This window comes from Anabrus simplex, chromosome 13 (assembly GCF_040414725.1).
Source record: "Anabrus simplex isolate iqAnaSimp1 chromosome 13, ASM4041472v1, whole genome shotgun sequence".
Classification (NCBI taxonomy): domain Eukaryota; kingdom Metazoa; phylum Arthropoda; class Insecta; order Orthoptera; family Tettigoniidae; genus Anabrus; species Anabrus simplex.
Genome location: NC_090277.1, coordinates 33,925,866 through 33,948,463, shown reverse-complemented (window position 1 = coordinate 33,948,463; position 22,598 = coordinate 33,925,866). Strand labels below are relative to the sequence as shown.

At 38.7% G+C, this 22,598-nt stretch overlaps 1 protein-coding gene across 1 annotated transcript; it reads right to left on the bottom strand.

Moving 5' to 3' along the window:
* Window positions 1-486: 486 nt before the first annotated feature.
* LOC136884697 (gastrula zinc finger protein XlCGF7.1) lies at window positions 487-22,222 on the bottom strand. The gene is made up of 4 exons (XM_067156973.2): window positions 22,150-22,222; window positions 18,208-18,288; window positions 16,793-16,875; window positions 487-3,951 (listed from the first exon to the last, which is right to left on the bottom strand). The coding sequence occupies exons 1-4, from the start codon at window positions 22,213-22,215 to the stop codon at window positions 3,303-3,305; spliced, it is 879 nt and encodes a 292-aa protein (XP_067013074.2). The 5' UTR covers window positions 22,216-22,222; the 3' UTR covers window positions 487-3,302.
* Window positions 22,223-22,598: the final 376 nt, after the last annotated feature.

The following is a 22,598-nucleotide window of genomic DNA, read 5'->3' as shown; positions in this document are numbered from 1 at the left end:
CAGGATACCACACCAATCTTCCTCTGGGACATACCAGAAGTTACTTTAGATTGCTCCGCGTTCGAGCTAGTGTTACTTTTGGTTCGCCCTCGTATTATCTCCATTGATTCTCACTTGGTGCATTGCCAAGCAGTTCCAGCATTCAACTAATATTACCGAATGTACCTTAACCTTGATTTATGGAAAGGTTCTGTACCTTGATCCTTTACTTGTCTGCATGAGCTGGCAGCAACTGGAGTTCCGGTTTTCGCCTTGCTGCGATGAAAACTTATTGCTCACCACTTATCTCACGATTTCATTCGTCTCCTCAGGTTACATAAGGGAACCTAATCTACGGGCTATGCTACCTGAAATAATACCAATCCGACTGGTTTAAATAAATAATTTATTTACAAAGACGAAACATAATGTAAATTAATAAAGTCAAAACATCAAAAACTGAAATAATCGAAATTAATTCAAGGAAAAGAAAGAATTTAAATAACAGTGAAAATTACTTAGACACAAAACGTTACAACACTACAACTTAGTGCAATAAAGAAATCTAAGTATTAAAATTATATGACATGAAGTGCTTCCTGACCGGCCAGTCGTCTGTTATAAACTCGAATTATTCACATTTAAACCTTGAGCCATTTTACTTAACATTGGAATACAAATAAAGGTCATTTCACAAAGTGTACAATAATATAAAAATATACATCTATTAGAACATGTTACCACAAGTTCGTTCATTGAATATCAGACAAGCATAGACACACGATCGAGGAAGACAAGTTCTTCTAGTCTTGATAAACAACAAGACGAGAAAACCGAATAACCATTACACAATGAAATCTCTTGCTCTTTACAGAATTTAAGGAGTTTGAATCACACCCACTATGATCTAAATCATGCAACTTATTGCACCTGCTTCTCTAGACAATCGTACTGTCAGTAAAGTAGTAAATCTCTCTTAATCAAGAACTATAAAAAGAATTATTACTCACTGTAGACATGCATGCTGGAACAGGACCGAAACTACTATTTGCAAATCATACATGTCTGAACACTAGGGTTATCAGCCTAGTTTAAAAACAGATATATTCTATTCAGACATCATGACTAGAGTAAAGCTCTTGTGGGCAATGATAAAATCAGGCCTCCTTTTTCAAGCAGCCATTCATCCAAATAAATAACTGAAATTTCAACAATTACTGTCAAAAAGGAAATCTTTAACAGCTACTACCATCTGATTCAAAGCAAGACTTGAAATCCTCACACACAAGGAAAAGCTGACATTTGGAATTGCCTTCTAGACAGCAAATAATTACACACAATAGTTATATGTCTACGTAAGACCTGCGCACACCGTAACTACAAAGTGATCGTATAAAACATGCAGTGGCAGCTCTGTATTCTAACAACCAGGTGGAAACAAGCGAGTGTTCATTTTATTCATTCCCGCGAAACCTCTCATGTTCTTTCCTTCAACATTAGACTACACTTCCAGTAGCTGTCAGCATGATCATTAAAAACGGCACTTAAACTTAATGCTAACCCTATATTAGAAACATTATGAAGCCTATGTTCCCCCAGACAATCAAATCTCCTCGCACAAGTTTGCAGGAGTAAACTCTATATTTCTGATTAGAGTCAACAACTGTGAGGATTTGATCCAGAGTTTGGAGGTTTGGTTTTACAACTCCGGTCAACTACAATTTATCAGGGTAAAATATTTAATAATAATGTTACTGAATATTTAATAAAAATGCTATTGAATTTAGGCAGCCCGCCTACGTGCCATGACCATTAAGGCATTGAAGTCTAAATAGCCTGGTACCTTAGATATCAGATTTAATTCATATTGGTGAAAAAATTCACCATCAGAATATTGATGCGCAGGTTGGGGGAGGTTGAGGTATAGAATTTCTAATCACGTATTTGCGGCATAAAGCCTGGATTAAATTTCAAAGCTCTCTGCAGAGCTTATATGGAGCGCGGCATTATGACGCTGTAGATGGTGATTCATCCGTCGGATGAAGATGTTAAGCCACTACCAGAATCCCTGGTATTATTCAGCAGGAGCAGGCTACATGCCAGCACTTGGTTTCACCTTATATCCTCCTACTATTATTTATCACGTCATTCATTTCATCTCGTTAATTCCTCTGACGAAGCTGATGTCAGGAAAGGCATCCAGTCATAAAAACACGCCAAGACATATTCATCTCAGCTTCACCAGACCCCGTAGAGGCCGGCTCAAGGGTTGCACAAACAAACCAGTTACTGACTTTATGACCCACTAACTAATTTTATGGTTTTCGGAGACGCCCATCGGCCAGAATTTTGTCCCTCAGGAGTTCCCTTACATTCCGGTGCCTACCGACATAAGGCTGACTTGAGAAATTCTCACCATTTTGGTAACAACAGTGTGTGAGAACCTGCTACCAAATTCGGAATGACAGTGTGAGGAAGGTATACCAAATCCGTTAGGAGAATGTGCCCGTTCTACAGTACGAGTCAGCTTATGTTCTTTTAATACATGCTTGAACACATTTATCTCCACACGGATATCAACACCTCAGCTGTAGCATGGAACGACAGACCAGATTTATCTATGATAGGCATTTTCACTAAAGCTTGTACCTCATGCGTTCGAACCGTGAGTGTTTTCAGTATAAGTGAGCAGGTGTGTTCGAAGATTAGATTTCTGATAAGTTACTATCACATTATTTTACAAGTGTGGGCGCTATCAAGTAAGGGTGAACATGTGATTTCGAAGATTACAGTTAAAGGATAGCACACTTCAACATTCACAAGAGGCAAGTGAGTGCCCACCAGTATGTGTAAACAGTTTCCCTCGAATTACGGAGCATTTTACCACAATCATTGCATTAATGTCAACACACTCCAAGTATGAGTGATTAGTTGTCTTTCCTGATTACACCCACGGTGAAACGTATTACCATATTCATCATATTAGTTCAGACACTTTCCAGTTTTGTATACAGATGTTTAATAAGCAAGCCCGTCTGACGAAACCTTTTACCACATTGGATACAACCGTGCGGAGGCTCTGCATCATAGGTGAGCACGGGGGCTACTAAGCGTGTTCGTTTGACGAAATCATTTACTACATTACTTGCAGCCGTGGAAAATAGAACTTAGAACGAAATAGTCAGCATCTGAATTTTATGCCCGACTTTTACACGGAACTTATATCACATTCATGAGGACGCTCTACAGCAAGATCGACGAGGTGTTTAGTTAGTACGGTTCATTCAAATAACCTTTTAAAAAATTGGATTCAAGTGGTCGAGTCAACCTGCAGTGTGAATGAGAAGGTGTTTATTAAGCGTGCCCCTTCTACGGAACCCCTTACCACATGCATCACAAGCGTGCGGTCGCTCTCCTGTATGGCTTAGAAGGTGTCTTTTCACGTGTCCCCTTGTACGAAACCTTTTACCACATTGGTTACAACAGTGAGGACGGTTATTAGTATGAATGAAAACGTGATTATTTAGGGCGCACTTTTCACGAAATGTTTTACCACATTGGGCACACAAGTATGGACGCTCTCCAGTATGGATGAGGATGTGCCTCTTTAAGTGGCCCTTTTCACAAAACCTTTTACCACAACGGCTACAGGAATGAGGACGGTCAACAGTATGAGTAACAAGGTGATTATCTAGTGCGTACTTTGTACGAAACGTTTTACCACATACGTTGCATAACTGAGGGCGCTCATCAGTATGGGTACGGAGGTGTGTTCGAAGATTACCTTTCTGCGAAAACTTCCTACCACATTCATTGCAACAGAGTTCCAACTGCCTAATAGGAAGGATTGGCCTTTCCTTAGACCGGGACAAGAGCGGTATGTCACATATATTATGAGGTGGCAAATCACACAACAGTTCACTTCCTTTTTTCAATATCCTGCAGCTACTATTTCCTGTATCGACTGGAACACTGGAATAAAGAAAACTAAAAACTAATACGTTTTATGAGTTATAGAACAAGAACGAGTACAGAATCCAACAGCAAACTTAATATAGATACCTAAATTATTCCCTTCAGATTACAAGGCTACTCTGTCACAGAGAATCTAAACATGAGGTTGTCTTGAAGGCATACATTCAGGTATTGTATAAAGCTATATTAACCCACACCAAGAAACAGCACCAAAATCATAGAGTAACGAGTTGCCATGGTGGTAGGTATGTAAATATTTGACTAGTATCTTCTATTACATAAAATTAGCTTCATGGTCCGTGTCGCACTTAAACACTTATTTTCCACTTTGTCGATACAGTAAATTGGTTAAAACGGGTACTTGTTTCGTATATTATTAACATCTTCAGCCATATAACACTGTTTAGATGAAAAATTCATGTAATGACAAAGAATCAGTGCTTTAGAGGAAGTGTCCTTAAATTAACATAAAAAGATTGTAATATTAAAAACAAAATACTAGTTGTGAATTAGTAGCTTCTATCTAATATTTTATCTAGTTGCTTATTCTACACATTAACACATGCTTACCTAGAAGACACACCCATGGAACAAGACAGACATTTATACAGCTACACTCGCTAGGGCCTCTCTCCTTATCTCTGTTCACTGTACAATGTATTCAAACAGTGGACGCACACTTTGCAGCTAACACGCATCAAAACACAGACTTACATGCTCATGCAAGGTGGTCTGATCAGATCAAATCAAAATTACTTTACTTGTAAATGAGGTGTGTACCTTGGTGGCAAAGGATATACAAAAACACATTATATCAAGCATTGATTTTACATTATAAAAAAAGTAAATTTCCCAAAATTAGTAGTATACAATTTACAGTAATAATTTTTCTATTAAACAACACAGCTCATCCTTAATAAATTTAAATTTTTACAAAATTCTACTCATAATACCTACTCCATTTAAACCCATAATCAACTCATATACAGTATGTAGAATCACATCTAGTAATACTATACAACAGCTAAACGATTTAAATTATAGCACATTTTTTCCTATTCTGGTACCTGCTGTGTCTTAACCGGAGCATTTTTTCCATCCCGTTTCAGAGTTCCTCAAGGGCACTTACAGCTACCATACTGGTCCCAGGGCCCTCAAAGACATCACTGTACTTCACTCCTATAGGCAGTCCCCTATTGCAGCTGTTCAACACCATAGGCAAAGGGATGGAATTAACTTACTCACAAATTTTTTTTATATAAAATAACATGCCCTCAAATATTTCATTTCATTTCTCTGCTGCAGTTTATACTTTTCTTGAATATCTGCCCAGATTTTGGAAAACAATCAAACACATACACTGGTAAACTGTTCCACAACTTAACGCCTTTCCAAATCAATGAAATTTTACCTCAATCACTTGTGCTGAAATCCCATGTACTTTTATACTTGCGGTCAGCCATGCAATCATAATTATTTCCCAAATGAAGACCCCTTTGCCTTCCCTCCTGTATAAGCTCTATCTAGATATATAGCAAAATTTGCACACTCAGACTTTGCAGCGTGACTCCTCACATGCCAGAAATTAAAAAATCTCTCTCACAAAAGTTCGCCCTGTGAGTATATATGGCAGGAAAGGATGTTGAATAGTGGCAGTCTGGCAACACTGCAACCAAATGTATGGTAACTACCTCTGTCAGCACATATTAGTCGTGCTGTACAGTTGTTGCAGTGGATAGAGATTTGGGTTAGCATGCAGCAGGTCGAGAGTTCGATCCTGGGTTGAGGCACACTTTTTTATTTCACAATTTCCATCTGACATTACATACTGTAATACAGTAAGACAATGTTTCTTAGGTCACATGTATCCTACATTTACAACATTTTGTAATGCTGGACACAACAAGTACGTGGTTAGACAAATAAGAAATAGACAGTTGAAACAAATGACCTGTCATAGGACAGAATAACTACACAAACAAAATCATTTTCAAGATGCTAAAGAAGATAGCAGACTACAATAACACAACATCTAATTGTCATTTACATACTGCATGTAATATGAGCATTCAGAAGTAGCTCATTAGCAGTAATACTGTCCATATTAATGACCACATGACCTTCACAACAGAATACTCTGTCCTCAGAACAACAGATGCAGAAAGCGACCTCCCTGTACATCCAAACATTGCGCAACCTGCTAGATCATACAGCTCTGGACCCTTTGCAGCGCAGCTGCGTCCACAGTATAAAGAGCAGCATGAACATGCGCTACTAATTCTTCCACATTTGTCAGCGGAGTAGAGTACACGTGCTCATTTAGGTGTTTCCAGAGGAGTGCTCCTTTATGTGCCCCCCACAGGAGGAAATCCAGTGGATTGAGGTCAGGTGAAACCGGTGGCCATACAACTGGACATCCACATCTGAGTCATTTCCCTGGAAATGTTCTGTCCAAATACCGTCGCACATTAATTCCAGAGTGTTTAGGTGCACCATCATGTTGGAACCATATCTTCTGCCAAACATGTAGTGGAACATCTTCCAGTGCATCAGGCAGATAGTCTGAGAGGAATGCATAATACCTTCAAATAGTCAACCGGTGAGGCAACAGGTAGGGGCCCAAACACCTGTCACCCAATATTCTGGCACAGAACTTGACATCCACGGTCGCGGGTGACGTGTGGGGCGATCTCACAACATTGTTCATATTTGAAGACATTCTCACAAGTCAATGCTGCTTCATCCGACCATAGTACGATGTTCACAAAGTCATCGTTGGTTTTCTGTTGTTGGAACCACTCACAGAATTGCATCCACCGATAGCGATCTCCAGGATGCAGGTGTTGCGTGAAAGAATAATGACAGGGGTGCAGCCCATGCTCGTGCAGCACGTTAACAATTGTGCATTGTGAGACATGCAGCTGCCTTGCTATGCTATGTGTACTTCGCTATGTTTTTGGTGTATGACCTCCAGGATAGCTTCCTCAGTAGCTGGAGTATGGCGACTCCGTGGACAACCTCTGTCACGCAATGGTGGAAGAAGAGAACGTGATTCCCGAAGGCGCAGCTCCAGATGAGAAGACAAATTTGTATCCGGATGGCATCGACAAGGATATCTAGCAGTATATTAAAGAGTGGGAACACCAGTCCAGTTAGCAGATGCACCAAGGACCAGAAAGCATATCCAGATATTCATCGTTTGTGTATGCCTTACGTGCACCACACTGGTTTAGAAGTTTACAAGAAGGACATTCGGTAGGTTTACACATGTACATTGCAGTCTGTCACGAGCGCATTACTCCGCTCGCCACTACTCCCTGTCTGGTGGACAGCACATACAATACGTAATAAACATGCTGTCAGTCTTGCACGCTGTTCCGCCTAATGTGCATTAACCCTCTAACAGATATTGTTCTGCATGATTCATCCCAACACCGCTACTTGTGAAATGGTTGGTTTCGAAATACACTGGTTCCCTAACAGAAATAGACATGTTTCCACAATCCCTAATGCATTGAGATACGTACTATACAGCATGCGGTTACCAGATGCAATGTTGAAAGGTATAATTACAGGGACTATGGTTATAACACATAGAAATTTTAACCAAGTTTGGACATTATTTGCAAAGCACTTTGTTAGGTATATTGGTAACATAAAGCCCTAATGAAATGTAATGGACGTGAATGAGGCAAGAATAGTTAGTACTAATCTACGGGACCTTTGGAAGAGGGTACAAAGAAAACAGGTTTCGCATCTAGTAGATAAAGTGGTGCGAGTAAATTCACGTCCATGACGTGGAAAGGGTGTCTTTCACAGCTGATCAATGAAAATGATTGTTCGTCCATTTCTAGCATCATAGTATGTATATGCAAATGGTTTCTAGAGGACCTGCTGCAATCACTGTTGACAATTAAGATGCCAGATATCAAACCACCTGGACTACATTTACAAAATAAAAGACATATGCCTCAACCCAGGATCGACCCCACAACCTTCTGCATGCTAACCCAAAACTCTATCCACTGCACTAGAGGTGTGACAAGCGGTTATTTTTGTGTAACTGCTACATCTGTCACTGCTACAATAAAGTAATTGTGAAAAGTATCAGTGAAAAATAACGTCCACCGTTACTCACCTTTTACCGGTCACACATTGGTGTTCTGTGCGGTCTCAGCCTGGTCACGGCTTCAAGCTTGTCCCCGTTTAACGTCCAACGTTACTCACCTTTTACTGGTCACAGCCTGGTCACGGCTTCAAGCTTGTCCCCTTACAGCTGTGTTGCAAATTGCCATTCATTCATTCACACATGCATGCACGCATCACTACACACACTGTTGAACAGCAAAACACGCATTCCAATTTGCTATAAAGTTATCAAGAGGCAGACAGGGGATGAAATGAGAAGACAACATAGCATCTTTTTCTAAAATCTAGAGGAGTGAGTTTGACAATGCCCCAGTTAAGGATGGAAGACAAGAAAACATGATGATCTGTCTGCCAAACCTTGCACAAACCGGTACAAGAGGATCGTTTAAGTAAAATGAAGAACCAATAATGTGTTATTTTGTTATAATGGATTGTGTGAAATGAATTAATAAAAACTTAAGTGGGTGAAGAGACGTTATCACGTTCGTTTCATTCATGACAATCTGAAATGTTTATTGCACTTGTTATGAATATTCAAACAATTGTGCTCATTGTGTTCCACGGTGTAGGGGGCAACGCGCCCGCCTGTCACCTGGCGGTCCCGGGCTCGATTCCCGGCGGGGTCAGGTTTATTCAATTATAATGATGTCAAAGTGAAATAGTATTACAAAATGCATTTTATCTACGTTCATTCTATAATATCAGTTCAGTATGGAAAGTTAGCATAATAATTTATTTATGGTAGAAGAAAAATTATACGGGTGAAACTTATAATATTATAATGTAGGTAGCCTTGCACAAACAGTTGAATGTGTGATAACAGTTTATTCTTTAGTTACCACTACCAGATGGCAGCAAGAACTTAAAGCAATCTCCTACGAAACCGCTCTCACTTGGAAGACATGCGTACTATCTGGAGGTCACATTCTGTGTCTGTAACGTTGGGTAAGGTGCTACTAGTGTGCATAAGCTGCTACTAGTGACTGGTCCCCACTTCCCACTAGTATGTTTTTCTGTTGTCGTTACTCGATAACCTGTTATTTCTCGTCCTCGTTACATTTGTAACAGTGACAGACATATAACTGGGACAAAGTAACTGCTACGTTATTTTTCAGCCATCTCTACACTGCACCAACTGTACAGCACAACTAATGTGTGCTAACAGAGGTAGTTAGAGATCGGGCCAGCTAGGAAGACAGCCGGTGAGGGGAAGTGTGCGAGTGAGAAACCAGAGCCGTGGGAGCAAGAACGCTGACTTCCCTACTCGCTCAGTGTTATGGCGACGTACAGTTGACCCAAAATATTTGTTATAACTAACATGTAATACTTGGCAGATTTTCAGTTAGTGGAATTCCCGAAATGAGTTTATTTAAAAGTGTTACAAATGATAGATAGATTTAAGGAGTTAGAAGGTAATTTAACCTCTTATTATAGTAGCTGTCAAAATCGTTTTTGTGCATCAATTTGTGTAATCATTATTTTAAATTATAATTTGATGTAACATTAACTTTACGATGCTGTAGATATACAGTACAGAATATGGTTTGCTATAACATCAGGCTTCGTAACCTGAGGCACGTCATGTAAAATAAGTCAATAATAATAATAATAATAATAATAATAATAATAATAATAATAATAATAATAATAATAATAAAATACATCAAGAAAAATTCTCAGATACCAATAAAAAAAGGAGGATATATTTTTATGGTCTTCTTCTCCTCAGAATGAACTGCAGTAGATTAACCGAACACATCTTTGACTTCTTCCGTAACTGCAAAACAAAACTGTACTGGTTTAAAAAAACTGAAAAAGACCTGGTAGAATTTAAAATTACAGAAAACTCACTATTCGCTCAAACAGCTAAAGTTATAACTAAAGAAGAAAGTATAAGGTTCCAAAACAAATCTACCTTAAAAGCCAAATCTATTATCTGGGAAAGAATGAAGAAATACTGGCCACTAAGAAAAGAACGAGACACAGAGAGAGGTATGATTCAAAATATGCTGGGCTGAGTGGCTCAGACGGTTAAAGCGCTGGTCTTCTGACCCCAACTTGGCAGGTTCGATCTTGGCTCAGTCCGGTGGTATCTGAAGGTGCTCAAATACGTCAGCCTCGTGTTGGTAGATTTACTGGCACGTAAAAGAACTCATACGGGACTAAATTCCGGCACCTCGGCATCTCCAAAAACCGTAAAAGAGTAGTTAGTAGGACGTAAAACAAATAACATTATTATTATTATTATGATTCAACATACCCCAGAGAGGGTGAATAATAATAATAATAATAATAATAATAATAATAATAATAATAATAATAATAATAATAATTTTCGTAACAGGTGAGAAAGCAGAGTTAGACTATTAGACTATATGATCGTTTCTCCCTAGCTCCTTAACACCAAGATTTTGTTGCTCTCCTTTAAAATAAGAAATGTGACTTAACGGTATGATATATATAACGATATAATGATTCTAAAGTTCAGAAACAAAATATAATTCATAAAAAGGAACACCATGAAGGGTCTACATATGCTGAGTGAAAGGCAACAACTTATGTATACAAAGATAACTTAAATGACACTTGAAATAATAAATAATAAAATAATGACACTATATTTGCTAAATGAGCACATACTGATTTATAATGTCCTCTACAGCTCTTCAATTCCAATGAGTCCTCCGTCATCACTTCTGTCGTCCTCATTGAATGATGTGTCATCGGCTTGCTGCTGGATCACAAAGGACACTAATGTCTTCAAGAGGTTCCTCATCTCTCATGAAGCCTTTCTTCACCTTCCTTGTGTGTTCACATTTATGCCTTCAGTCTTCGGCAGATATCAACATGAATTTCTGTCTAGCAAGTTTTTCTACGTCATCAATAGTGAAGGTGACGTTGTAAGAAGCTACCCAGTTCTTCACTTCTGCCCACATTATTTCAATACTGTTTAATTCAGTCAGAGGACCGAGTGTTCATACTGTTCCACGAGTTCATCTAGGACATACGTTTTGTGTGCCGGCTTGTGCAATTTGATAAGGTCATAAAGCTTGTATTTGTACATTGTTTCATGGTGTAGAATGTTCCTATTCACTAGCCAGGAGAACATTGTTACTTTCCATGAGCTGGAACTTGGAGCACGATCTATTTCCTTGTTGTGATATGACGTGGTGTCAATCATTAGAACAGTGCGAGGTGGAAGATTAGGAATAAGCATATCTTTCCCCACTTAAAAAGTTATCAGTATTCATGTTATCGTGGTAGTCGCCACTCTTGCTGATGCACTTCCAGATTAGCAGACCTATTTCCACAACAGCATGTACAAGTATGTCTTTTTCCTTTTGACATGGGCATTGATATACCGGATATTGAATTAAGAGACCAGCCTTTGATGGATACATGAGACGTATCCATATAGGTTTCACCCGTGTACACTATAGGCAATTTTTCAAATAAACAAATCATTAGTATTTTATGTCATTTTTTTCCATTAGGATGCCCTTGTTAGTGTTAGTCTTTTCCCAATGATACCTTAATGATGGAAGGATTCGCTTGACACTAGTACTGGATCCTTTGAACTTTAAGGGCCAATTGCAGAAACGGTATTTAGACAATGTCTATTGTTAAAAAATGCCTAAGTATGGCTGGCGCATTGCAGAGACGTTATTTATCACTTAGACACTTTCTAAAACTGATGTTCAACCGGTTATGTTTAAACACTGCCGAGAGCACTGTTTAACCTCAAATGAGAGGAGTGAATCACAATCGGAGGTTATGTACCATGAAACATGTAATTTGTATTATCATGTTGAGACGATTCCGAGAAGAAAGTTTAGTCCGACTGCTGCTAAAATGCAGCAATTCGTTTGACATGTACAGGGAGATAGATCTTAAAATAAGGTTTTGTTTTTCGAGAGACTTGTTTCTTGAGACTTGCATAGTAACAGTCCGGTAACTGTCAACTTGAATACAATTCCTGGCAATCAATATATTTGATTATATACCTGGGCTAATTTCCATGGAATTATAGGTCACTTCGACTACATACATATCAGAATTATGTGTCCCAATCATTAGAGGGCTGTTACATACATCAACCAGGAGGGATTCACTCACATTTACTGCCATGTAAACACACAGAATAGTGAAAACTAAAAAGTAGGTTGTATGGGTTTTATATCTGTATATATATCTGTATATATATATATATATATATATATATATATATATATATATATATAATCATATAAGTTTTTGGCAACTATCAGATATGAAAAGGCAAGTGGTGGTGATTGTTTAAAGAGGACTGGGGAAGAAGAGCTGTAGCCATACCAACAGCCCAAGTATTTGCCTGGTGTAAAAATAGGGAAACTACGGAAAACAATCTTCATGGCTGCTGATGATGCGTTTCGAAACCACGATCTCCAGAATGCAAGTTACATCTATATGGCCCATACAACACACTCGGTTACACATTACTATTACTTCAGCTTCCGATCGAAGCTACTGTGTTTATGAGTAGATTACACTCACTGTAACAATGCTATAATGAAAGCTACACTTCCACGTACGGTGGCGTGTCGCTTTAGAGTCGATAATATTATGAGATTTAATTTCCACCAAAATCGATACTCTTATCTGTGGGCAAGTCATGCTCAGCCATATTTGAGTAATGTGTAGGAAGACAAACAGCTCACTGGCGTTCGGCGTGCGCAGCAACGAATTTCATTGGTTGGGACAAGCAAAGAGTTGCATGAAGGATACTTGTCTCCATTTTCAAACCAAAATTGAAACTTCAAGTGTTGTCTAGTTAAACATCGACTGAACATTGTCTATGCAATGGAAGATCATGCTCAATTTAGATGTTGTTTAGGTAGACAATGTCTAAGGCTTAAAAGTAGTCATCGTTTCTGCAATCGGCCCTAAGTCTTTAACTAACTTTGCATGATTTTTTGAAACTGTAGGTAAACAATTTTCAACTAAATAAAAATTGTTAACAATACGACATACGGCACCTTCTTAACGTCGTCCAGTCCAGTAACATTCTTTGTGCACCTTCTTATTTTGTTTGGTGTTTCAGACTGACTATCCATAGGTTTTCCTTATTCTATTACTTTTTGTTTTTAGCTCTTAATCCATGCCACAGAACTTTCTGACACTCAAACAGCTACTGCTACTCTTTCCTACGCTTTCTTATAATCTATCACAAACTTTTCTTCCATTGCCTCTCTTTCCATAGTTTTTAACATTCGAGATTGCTGCACGAGTCTGAGTCCTTAGCACCTTACGATGCAGGATATATTTAGTGCCTTTGAAACTGTCACAGATAGGCCTAACGTACACCACCACTAATCATTGTTACTATACAATGAGAAATTACAAAGCAGCGCACGGCAGCTGAATGCAAACTTATGCAATGAACTGTCCTTGTAGCATGAGCTCTGTTAGGGGATGAGCTACACTGGATCATCCAAAGTGCGCATGCGCGAACAGACGTCTTCCTAACTGGTCTGATCTCTACCCTACATGTGGTTACAGTGTTGCCAGATTGCCACTCTTCAACGTCCTTTCTCTGCCAGATATACTTGCAGGATGAAAGTTTGCGACAGATATTTTTTTATTGCTGGCATGTGAGTAGTCGCGCTGCGATGCCCAAGTGCGTGAATTTCGCTTCATCCTGTATAATTATTTAAGATTAGTTCTCTCTCTTCTCTTACTTAAGTCTTCTCACAAAGTTTTCTAATTTTTCTGAACATTACCTTTTCTCCTGAAATCCCCTGTCACAAGTCTTGCTGCGTTTCCCTGCACACCATACATTTATTTTATTAGGTATTCCTGGTGAGAATCCCAAACACTGTTTGCAGATTCCAATAATGGACGAACCATATATATGTTACTTTTCCTGCAGCTCCATTCCACACAACTTAAGCTAATTAGATCTCCCACCACTATTACCATATCATTATTATTGTTTTATGAGTATAATCTATTAGTTTCTCAAATATTCCCATGTCTCTTGCCTCTCTTCCAGGCCTACATGTACCAATAATTCCCACCTGCTTCATATTATCTCAAACTAATTTTATCCTTAATATTTCATCCCTTTCATCAGTAAACCATTCATGTCAGCAATACATTTTTATCACCAGAATAAACAACCTCCCTCCAATATCTCATATACTCAGTGTGTGTGAGACAGTATAACCTTCTGGAAATACTTCCTTACTACCACCCCTTCACTCAACCACGATTTACGATTCCACTCCTATCAAATCAATCTCATCAGACCCCATCGATACACGGAATATTAATGGCTTATTTACTACTGTTTAACAGTTTACCAAGAGTAATCTCAAAACCCTTCGTTCCTAAAGATTGATGGTGGCAATTGGGTAACTTAAATTCCTTACTTTCCTGGTATGTTTACTGAATTTCTGGGCTCTCTTCTTCTGTACTCCTTTCAATGCCTCCAATTAGTTTTTAAGAGTACCCTACATAAGTGCAATTATATTCTATGGTACAGTAAACACTTTAATATTTGCACACAGTTCCCTCACAAGGACATTTCTACCCCTGTAAGAGATATGCATACCATGCCTTATTACTGTTAAAGTGCTTACAGATACTAATAAAAATTAGTAAGTTTTCCTATTTTCCTTATTCACTTAAGACCATTCTGGAACACCATCCCTATGGGGAAATTTCACAACTAAGAAATTTGTTGAATTTAAGAGGGACAGAGTTGATTTGAGATGTTTAATACCTTTCATAAAACTTGCCATTATCACAGAAGGAGTAGCCCCAGGATATACAATACCTTGAATTGCACTGACACTACATTAGCACTCAATTTTCACAGGAAGTCTCTGCCGTCACTGTCATTATAAACATCCACTGAAAGCCTAACTAGTTCTTTTTCTATTAAATAATTTTCAATACATCTATTGGGAACTACATCACTTTCACTAAAAAAATCATTTCTACACGCTCCATATGTCTCCCGAAGCAGACCTCGTCACATACATGGAACACTCAATAACACATTGCTTCAAGATACTAGGACCCCAAGACTCCCGACCGACCGACCGATCGATCAATCAATCAATCACAACCCAGTCACCCACATAGCAGATTACCATTCTGTTGTATTCCTAGCTTTTTCTTAAATTATTGCAAAAGTGGGCAGTCAGCAAAGAAGTAATGTAATCAATAATTTTAACTTAAATTTGTTAGGATGAAAAAGTTTTGATATCAAACCATATCACTGGTGAATCAATTTAATCACAGTGTTGAAAACTCCAGAATTATCAATAAACAACTGAATGTTGATTGAGTGACCCAACTTCAAAACACAAACACTGTCGATGATAGAGTTGCTGAACACCAGAAATCACTAAAGTATTGATGGTAGGAACATCTCATCCCAAAAGATAAAACATTTAGGACAACACATAATTCAGTGAGTTTTAATTAGAAGACAACATAGTTGAGAAAAGCACCAGTTTGAATTAATGGATAAGTCGTACCACTGGTATCATTATAGTGTTATTTGCTTTACATCCCACTATTTTTTACAGTTTTTGAAGATACCAAGGTACCAGAATTTATTGCTGCAGGACTTCCATTATGTGTCAGTAAATCTACCATTTTAGCACATTCAAATATCACCAAACTCACCCAGAATTGAGCCTGCCAAGTTGGGGTCAGAAGGCTAGCACCTCAACTGTCTGAGCCACTCAACAGGCCCCAAGAAATAAAAATCAAAGGGATTTACTTCAAGGCTTCATGCCACCCACTGATATAGATAATTTCAACCAATTCCATCAAACAAAAAAAGTTGTGTCTAAGTACTCCTGCATGACAGAGAAAAGCAAGAGTCGCACAATTATTATTATGTATGTGCAGAGGAATGTCACTGAGAACCTCTGGCATTGTTTCAATGAGGAACTGAAAGTACTGTTTGCCTATCAAATGCAGTAAGAGTACAAAGGGCCAATGATTCTGTCCCTGCTTTCCACCTATACATTCAATGAGAACTATGCTGAATGTGACTGAACAACATAAGGATTTTCATCATTGCAGATAACAGTGTTAAGAAAATTACAAATTCCATGCGTGAAACATGATTCACCATCAGGAATAATTCTTGGGAGAAAATAAGGTTCAAAAGAAGAATGCAGAAATGCACAGAGATATGAAAGGAGACAGAATCACATGTCTAAATCACAGCAGGTTGATTCACTGGACTGGTCATGTTGCAAGAATGGCCAAAAGCCAGGTCATGGTCAACCAGATCCCCTCCCCCCACCCCTGGAAAACAATTATTTCAATATGGTGAACAGAATTGTGATGGTAAAATTAATAATGTGTTACTGACTCAGCTACCAAGTAGTGACATCTAGGCAGCCGGCCAATCACTAGATACTATGGGTAAAATTACTTTAAATTTGTGGGAATTTCTATCATGCCATGATCGAACAAACAAGTTAGGCTCGTGAGTGAAGTACAGGTGACAGAATTCAATAATGACATGGATGGACCTGTGCTGGATTCGAACCCTTGATATTGGGTTCTCGAGGTCTTCAGTCGACCACTTGTCCATAGATGGAGCCACTGACCACATAAATAGCAAATTCCACATTGTCGAGGTTTAGGGGTCTAACATCTAATTAAACTGAACTGTACTTACATGTCTTCTTCTTTGAGACAGGCAACCAGCTGACCAACTGTATGTTCATCTACACATATTTCATCCTTAACATGTGTAGGAGGCTGTAAGGAACAAATATGCAAAACAAGGTAAAAAATGTAGAGTAAACAGATGACTAGAGTAAAACTTAAAAAATATACATGACCTAGCTGACAATATAAATTTTAAAGTTGCACAATGAAAACATCTAGATATTCTCCCGATGTAAAAATGAAATGAACATGTATCATGTCATAATTATATGAAGAACAGGAGCAAGAAAAGGAACTCATGATAGGTTAAAGAGGACAGCTCTGGAACAGGGAGTAATAGAATAAGAAACTAAAAGGACAAGCATAATCCCCACATATTTTCACCCTTCCCTCAACATCCTGTCATTCTGTACATCCTAATTAGTCTTCTTAAATGACTTGTAACTTATTTGTGCCTGCGTTCCCACAGATGACTGATTGTCAAAGAGGCCTATCATGTCCAACTTTGCTTAACAAATTGACAGTTGCTGGACTAAATACTGTAGAGCTCTATATATTTCATTACCTAGAGAAAAGAGAATCTATACTTTCAAGATGTGGGTACAACAGTAAATGTTATAAATCTTGCAGTTCTTTTATAAGTTGTTTATGTCGCACTGACAGAGATAGGTTTTGGGGAGATGATGGGATAGAAAAGGTACAGCCCCAGAATATTACTGGTGTAAAAATGGAAAACTGCAGCAAACCATCTTCCAGGCTGCCAGCAGTGGGGTTCAAACCAACTGATCTTGCGGTTGCAGCATAACAAAGAAAGTACTCCACACAAAGAAATGTCGACCTGAGCTCATCAAGACAATTAAAATGAGGAGGCTGGAAGCTATGGGTCACATTATGTGGACTACTGAAAAGAACAGTCTGCTACAAGTAATATTTCAAGAAAAAATTATATGCAAAAGAGGACCTAACACATGGTGTACATCTTGGATTGACATTTTAAAGAAACGGGTTGGAGCAGTTCGACAAATGACAAAATAAAGATAGCCATGCTTGTAGCCTAAATTCAGATTGGATAAGGAAGCAGTAGTAGTGATTAAATCAACTGCCATGCAGTGGAGAGGCATTGAAAAAGCCTATCTGCTACATATTACCTAGCACTAAATTTTGAACTACATTAAGTAAATTCCATTTGTTTTACATCGCACCAAAACAGATAGGTCCAATGGTGACAATGGGATAGGAAAGGCCTATAAATGAGAAGGAAACTGCCATGGCCTTAATTAAGGTACAGTCTGGTGTGAAAATGGGAAACCACGGAAAACCATCTTCATGGCTGCCAACAGTGGGGTTCAAACCCACTATCTCCCGGATTGAAGAAAATGAAAGGAGATCATCAAAACATTATATTAATTAAAATTTGTTCACCTGTGTTTGTCCTGGCTCTGCCAACTCTGATTTGGTTTCTTCTTTCAAATGCTTCTCAACTGTTGTAAGTTTATAACTGTCCTATGGAAAAGGTAATACATTAGACACATTCTTCAGACACATCTGGCAATTTATTTTCATATGAGTGGACTTAACATATCATTATTTCCTAGTAAATGAGCCAGGTACAAATGTTCATTATTGTTGCACAAAAAATTTCCTTATCGAGGATTGTTAAAATCATAACAAAGAGACCTTTATGAGTGGAAAGTGTCCTGCTTGAATGCTCAGAGATACATTTAATGTGAGGAGCAATTATACAACATAAAACCTAAAATAACACTGAATGTTCAGGAAAATGAAAAAAGAATTCCTAATCATAAACAGTCCAATTCTTAAATATTCAGAAATTAAAATTTATCACTATTATCTTTCACATCCTGTACTGGAAAATACAGCTCAACATGAAATACATATCCTCTATATCTCCTGTTGTCTGTGAAGTGCTCAGGCTGAAGGCAGGGAGGATCTCAACAGCTCTACCATAAGCTGCCACAAAGAGCTAGGTGTCACTGAGGAGGCAAACTAAGGAAATGAAGAGTGAGGTAGTTTTGCATTGTTTCCCTCTCCTAGCCAGACTGTGCTGTTACATACCAGTCTCTAATGTTCAATGAAATGTACATACAGACCAACCATATGAATGTCAATTCCACACGCTTTCCTAGTGGATCTGAGTTTATTAGGAATGGTGATCCTAGCACTGCTCATATCTCAGGAACATTCATATCGACAGACTCAAGGATGCGACTGAGAAACAAAATACAAGTGACAAACTTGTTCTGGGCCAATCCACAAGGTATCAGAGGCATTGAGCACAGAGTATCTCACCACAGATGGATTATGGCAGGCCGCCTCATATGAAATTTGGAAACGAAGTATCAAGGACATAAGCCCTAAACAACCTGAACCATACAAACAATTAATCCTATAGGTTATCTGAACCACACAGAGCTACAATAACATAGTGGGGCTGTATGCCTGACTTCAGCACTCCTTATGAAGGTATGAGAATATAATTATGATCAGCTGACAGGGAGATTGTGCGTAGTGACTCGACTTCATATGTTTTAAGAAGTGAGAAGTTTGATTGTCACCTTCAAGAATGCCAGTGCTATGTGCAGCATAAGGCTGCACTAATCAGTGTAACTAGACCAAGGATATATTTGGTTTTAATAAATATTACTGAATTATAACTGAGACTGTTTTTGTAATTCATGTTTCTAAATAAACCCATTTTAAGATTTATTTTAGGTCAGGTCAGGTATATCCTGCTACTGTATGCAACAGTACACAGAACTACCTGCATCTGTCTTACCAAGGTTTGTGCAGCCATTACCGCAACTGACAAACTAAGGGAGGACCATTGACTATGGGCAGAGGAGTTCAATTTTAAGGGCCTTGTTGAAGCCATTGTGTAAGAAATGACACATATATTCAACTGGAAGCTGCTGCCTTACAGATGTACAGGGGACTGCTAAAAGCTAAGGGAGATAACACTGACCAAAAATCTCCTCTAATGTTAGCCCTAGCAAGTCAATTGGAGAGTAACTGCAATTGATTTCCACACTTAAACGAGCCTCAGATGTAAGCAAAGAACTCAAAGTAGACAACAGCACCCACAGACTCATGCTAGGTATGATGGCTTATAGCCTGTTGATAGGCAACAACTTCGGAGAAGGCAAAACACCCAAATAGGAACAATCAATGTACCAAGTTTGACTGGAAAATGCAAAGAGTTAGTGGACATCATGGAGAGATGGAAATGATCAATCCTAGGACTGAGTGATAGAAAAAGGAAAGGAAAATGCAAGAAAGATTTCAGAAAAAACTATACTTTCTACTGGAATGGTAACAAAAGAGAGATGAGAAATGCAGTAGGATTGATATTGTCAAAAGTGTTAGATGGTATTACAGAGATCCAGTACATCAATGAGAGGCAACAGTTCATCTCAGGAAAGAGAAGCTGGTACTGGTACAAATGTAAATCCCTCAGACGGGTTGCAGTCAAAATGAAAAGATAATTTTCTGAAAGATTTAGATGAGACCGTCATCGGGACCTCGATGCACAGCTCAGGACAAATAAGAATGGCTACAAAAAGGTTATGGGACCACATGGCTATGAGAGAAGGAATTCAAAAGAGGAATATTTTCTAGATTTCTGCATAAGAAACTGTTTGGTAGTAAAAAAACCAGTTGGTTCAAGAAAAGAGTCAGTCACAAAATTACCCATTTCAGCAGGGATGGAAAGAGCAAGGCGGTCATTGACTATGTCATTACAGATTAAGAAAGAAGTACACGTGTGACTGATGTCAAAATGACTGCATGTGAGAACCTCAATAGTGACCACCGGTTATTAGTAACAGATCTGAAAGACATTAATGTACCAAAGATATCAACCATGAAATTACCTATGTTTAAGGTGTGTGAACTACAACGGATTGGAAAGAGGACCGACTATCAGGACCGCATAAGAGGACAATGGTCTACAGAAGAAGTGGAGAGTGGTGAGGTAGAGTGAATAAGATTTAAATACCTTGATAAAAGAAGCATTAGAATTTTGTGGGATCAATCATTACAAAACTCTCTTAACATACGGTACAGCAATATAACCTGAGACCAGTGAGAAAAGTAGCAAAAAGAAACTGTTGGTGCCGAGGAAGATAATATAGAATGATGAATACTGCAATAGTGGATTTGATCCCCTCGTCTCATGATTTTAGGCAAAAAGGACCTGAGCAGTCACCATCAGTAATTTTTTCATAAACAGTAACCTAAATGTCACTATCAGTATTTTTACCAAATGAAGAACACGAAACCCCTGGCATTGAATGGATCCTGAATCAGCACTTAGTTTCAAGTAATGATTTCTCCACTGGGCAAGTTGGCCATCCGGTTAGGGCTCCATCCACAGCTGTGAGCTTGCATCCGGGAGATAGTGGGTTCAAACCACACAGTCGGCAGCCCTTAAGATGGTTTTCCATGGTTTCCCATTTTCACAACAGGCAAATGCTGCGGCGGTACTGTAATCAAGGCCAAGGCCACTTCCTTCCCAGTCCTAGGCCTATCCTATCGTCACCATAAGACCTATCTTAAGAACTATCTGTTTCGGTGCGACATAAAGCAAATTGTAAAAAAAAATCTCAAACTTGCTGGGAATCTTACTGGAGCCCTGTAGGTAAGTTTAAGGTACTCATTCTCTAAAGCATAGGGCCTGCTCAGTTAATTTACACTGAAAATAATTACTGTCAAGTAATTGCGCTCTAATCTTTAAACTATCCATGGGGAAATATCAGTAATACAAGGTTCTAATGTCAACAACTACACACTATTTGCAATAACAATGAATGAAATCCAGCATGCCATCACCACTCATCTTATGAAAATTTACATCTACAACATACAGCAGACCTACCAGACTACAACCCACCGGGCGAGTTGGCCGTGCGCGTAGAGGCGCGCGGCTGTGAGCTTGCATCCGGGAGATAGTAGGTTCGAATCCCACTATCGGCAGCCCTGAAAATGGTTTTCCGTGGTTTCCCATTTTCACACCAGACAAATGCTGGGGCTGTACCTTAATTAAGGCCACGGCCGCTTCCTTCCAACTCCTAGGCCTTCCCTATCCCTTCGTCGCCTTAAGACCTATCTGTGTCGGTGCGACGTAAAGCCCCTAGCAAAAAAAAAAAAAAAAGACTACAACCCAGATGTGTTGTGCAATGAAACATCCGACAAAGTACCTTTTAAAAGCTGGAGAGTTTATGCCTCTTGTTATATACCGAACATTATTCCAGATGAAATACTTCATTCATAACTTATAGATCTCCAAAAATTGTCAATATCAATAAAATTCCAATGAACTAGAAAGAGATTGGGAAAGATACTTACGAAGGATGTACTTACTGTGCCTTCAAGCCAGACAGGTTCCTCCTTCATCTCTATTTTCTGGTCCATTTCACATAGCAACAGAAGTAATTATATGAAAATGAGCCAAAATTACTTTGACTTAATTTTACTGCAAAAACAAGAACAGTACAGGAAATATGTGTACATATACCTATTTACTATTATTAAGATGAATAGGGTCATAATTTATAGACCAATCAAGTAAGCAAGCAGGCCTGTAGTTCTCCATTATAATCACAGTCACTCAGCTTCAACTCTTCTAGGGATATCAAATCCCAGGGACAAGATTTTCATTTCAAACTTCACACACTTACTTGCAGGGACTGAACCATGGGCCCCTTGGTGAGAAGACAGTGGCAATGCCACTTCACTATCAGTGGCTCCCTATGTCTGTAGACTGTTTTGATACAGGTCTCCATGTAACCATATCC

Excerpts from the sequence above, each read along its gene's own strand:
- LOC136884697 (XM_067156973.2), bottom strand. The coding sequence starts at position 22,215 with ATGGACCAGAAAATAGAGATGAAGGAGGAACCTGTCTGGCTTGAAGGC. Across the intron at positions 18,289-22,149 it reads GCACAGTAAGTACATCCTTC|GACAGTTATAAACTTACAAC; the intron begins GTAAGTATCTTT and ends CCTTTTCCATAG. Across the intron at positions 16,876-18,207 it reads CAGAGCCAGGACAAACACAG|CCTCCTACACATGTTAAGGA; the intron begins GTGAACAAATTT and ends TGTTCCTTACAG.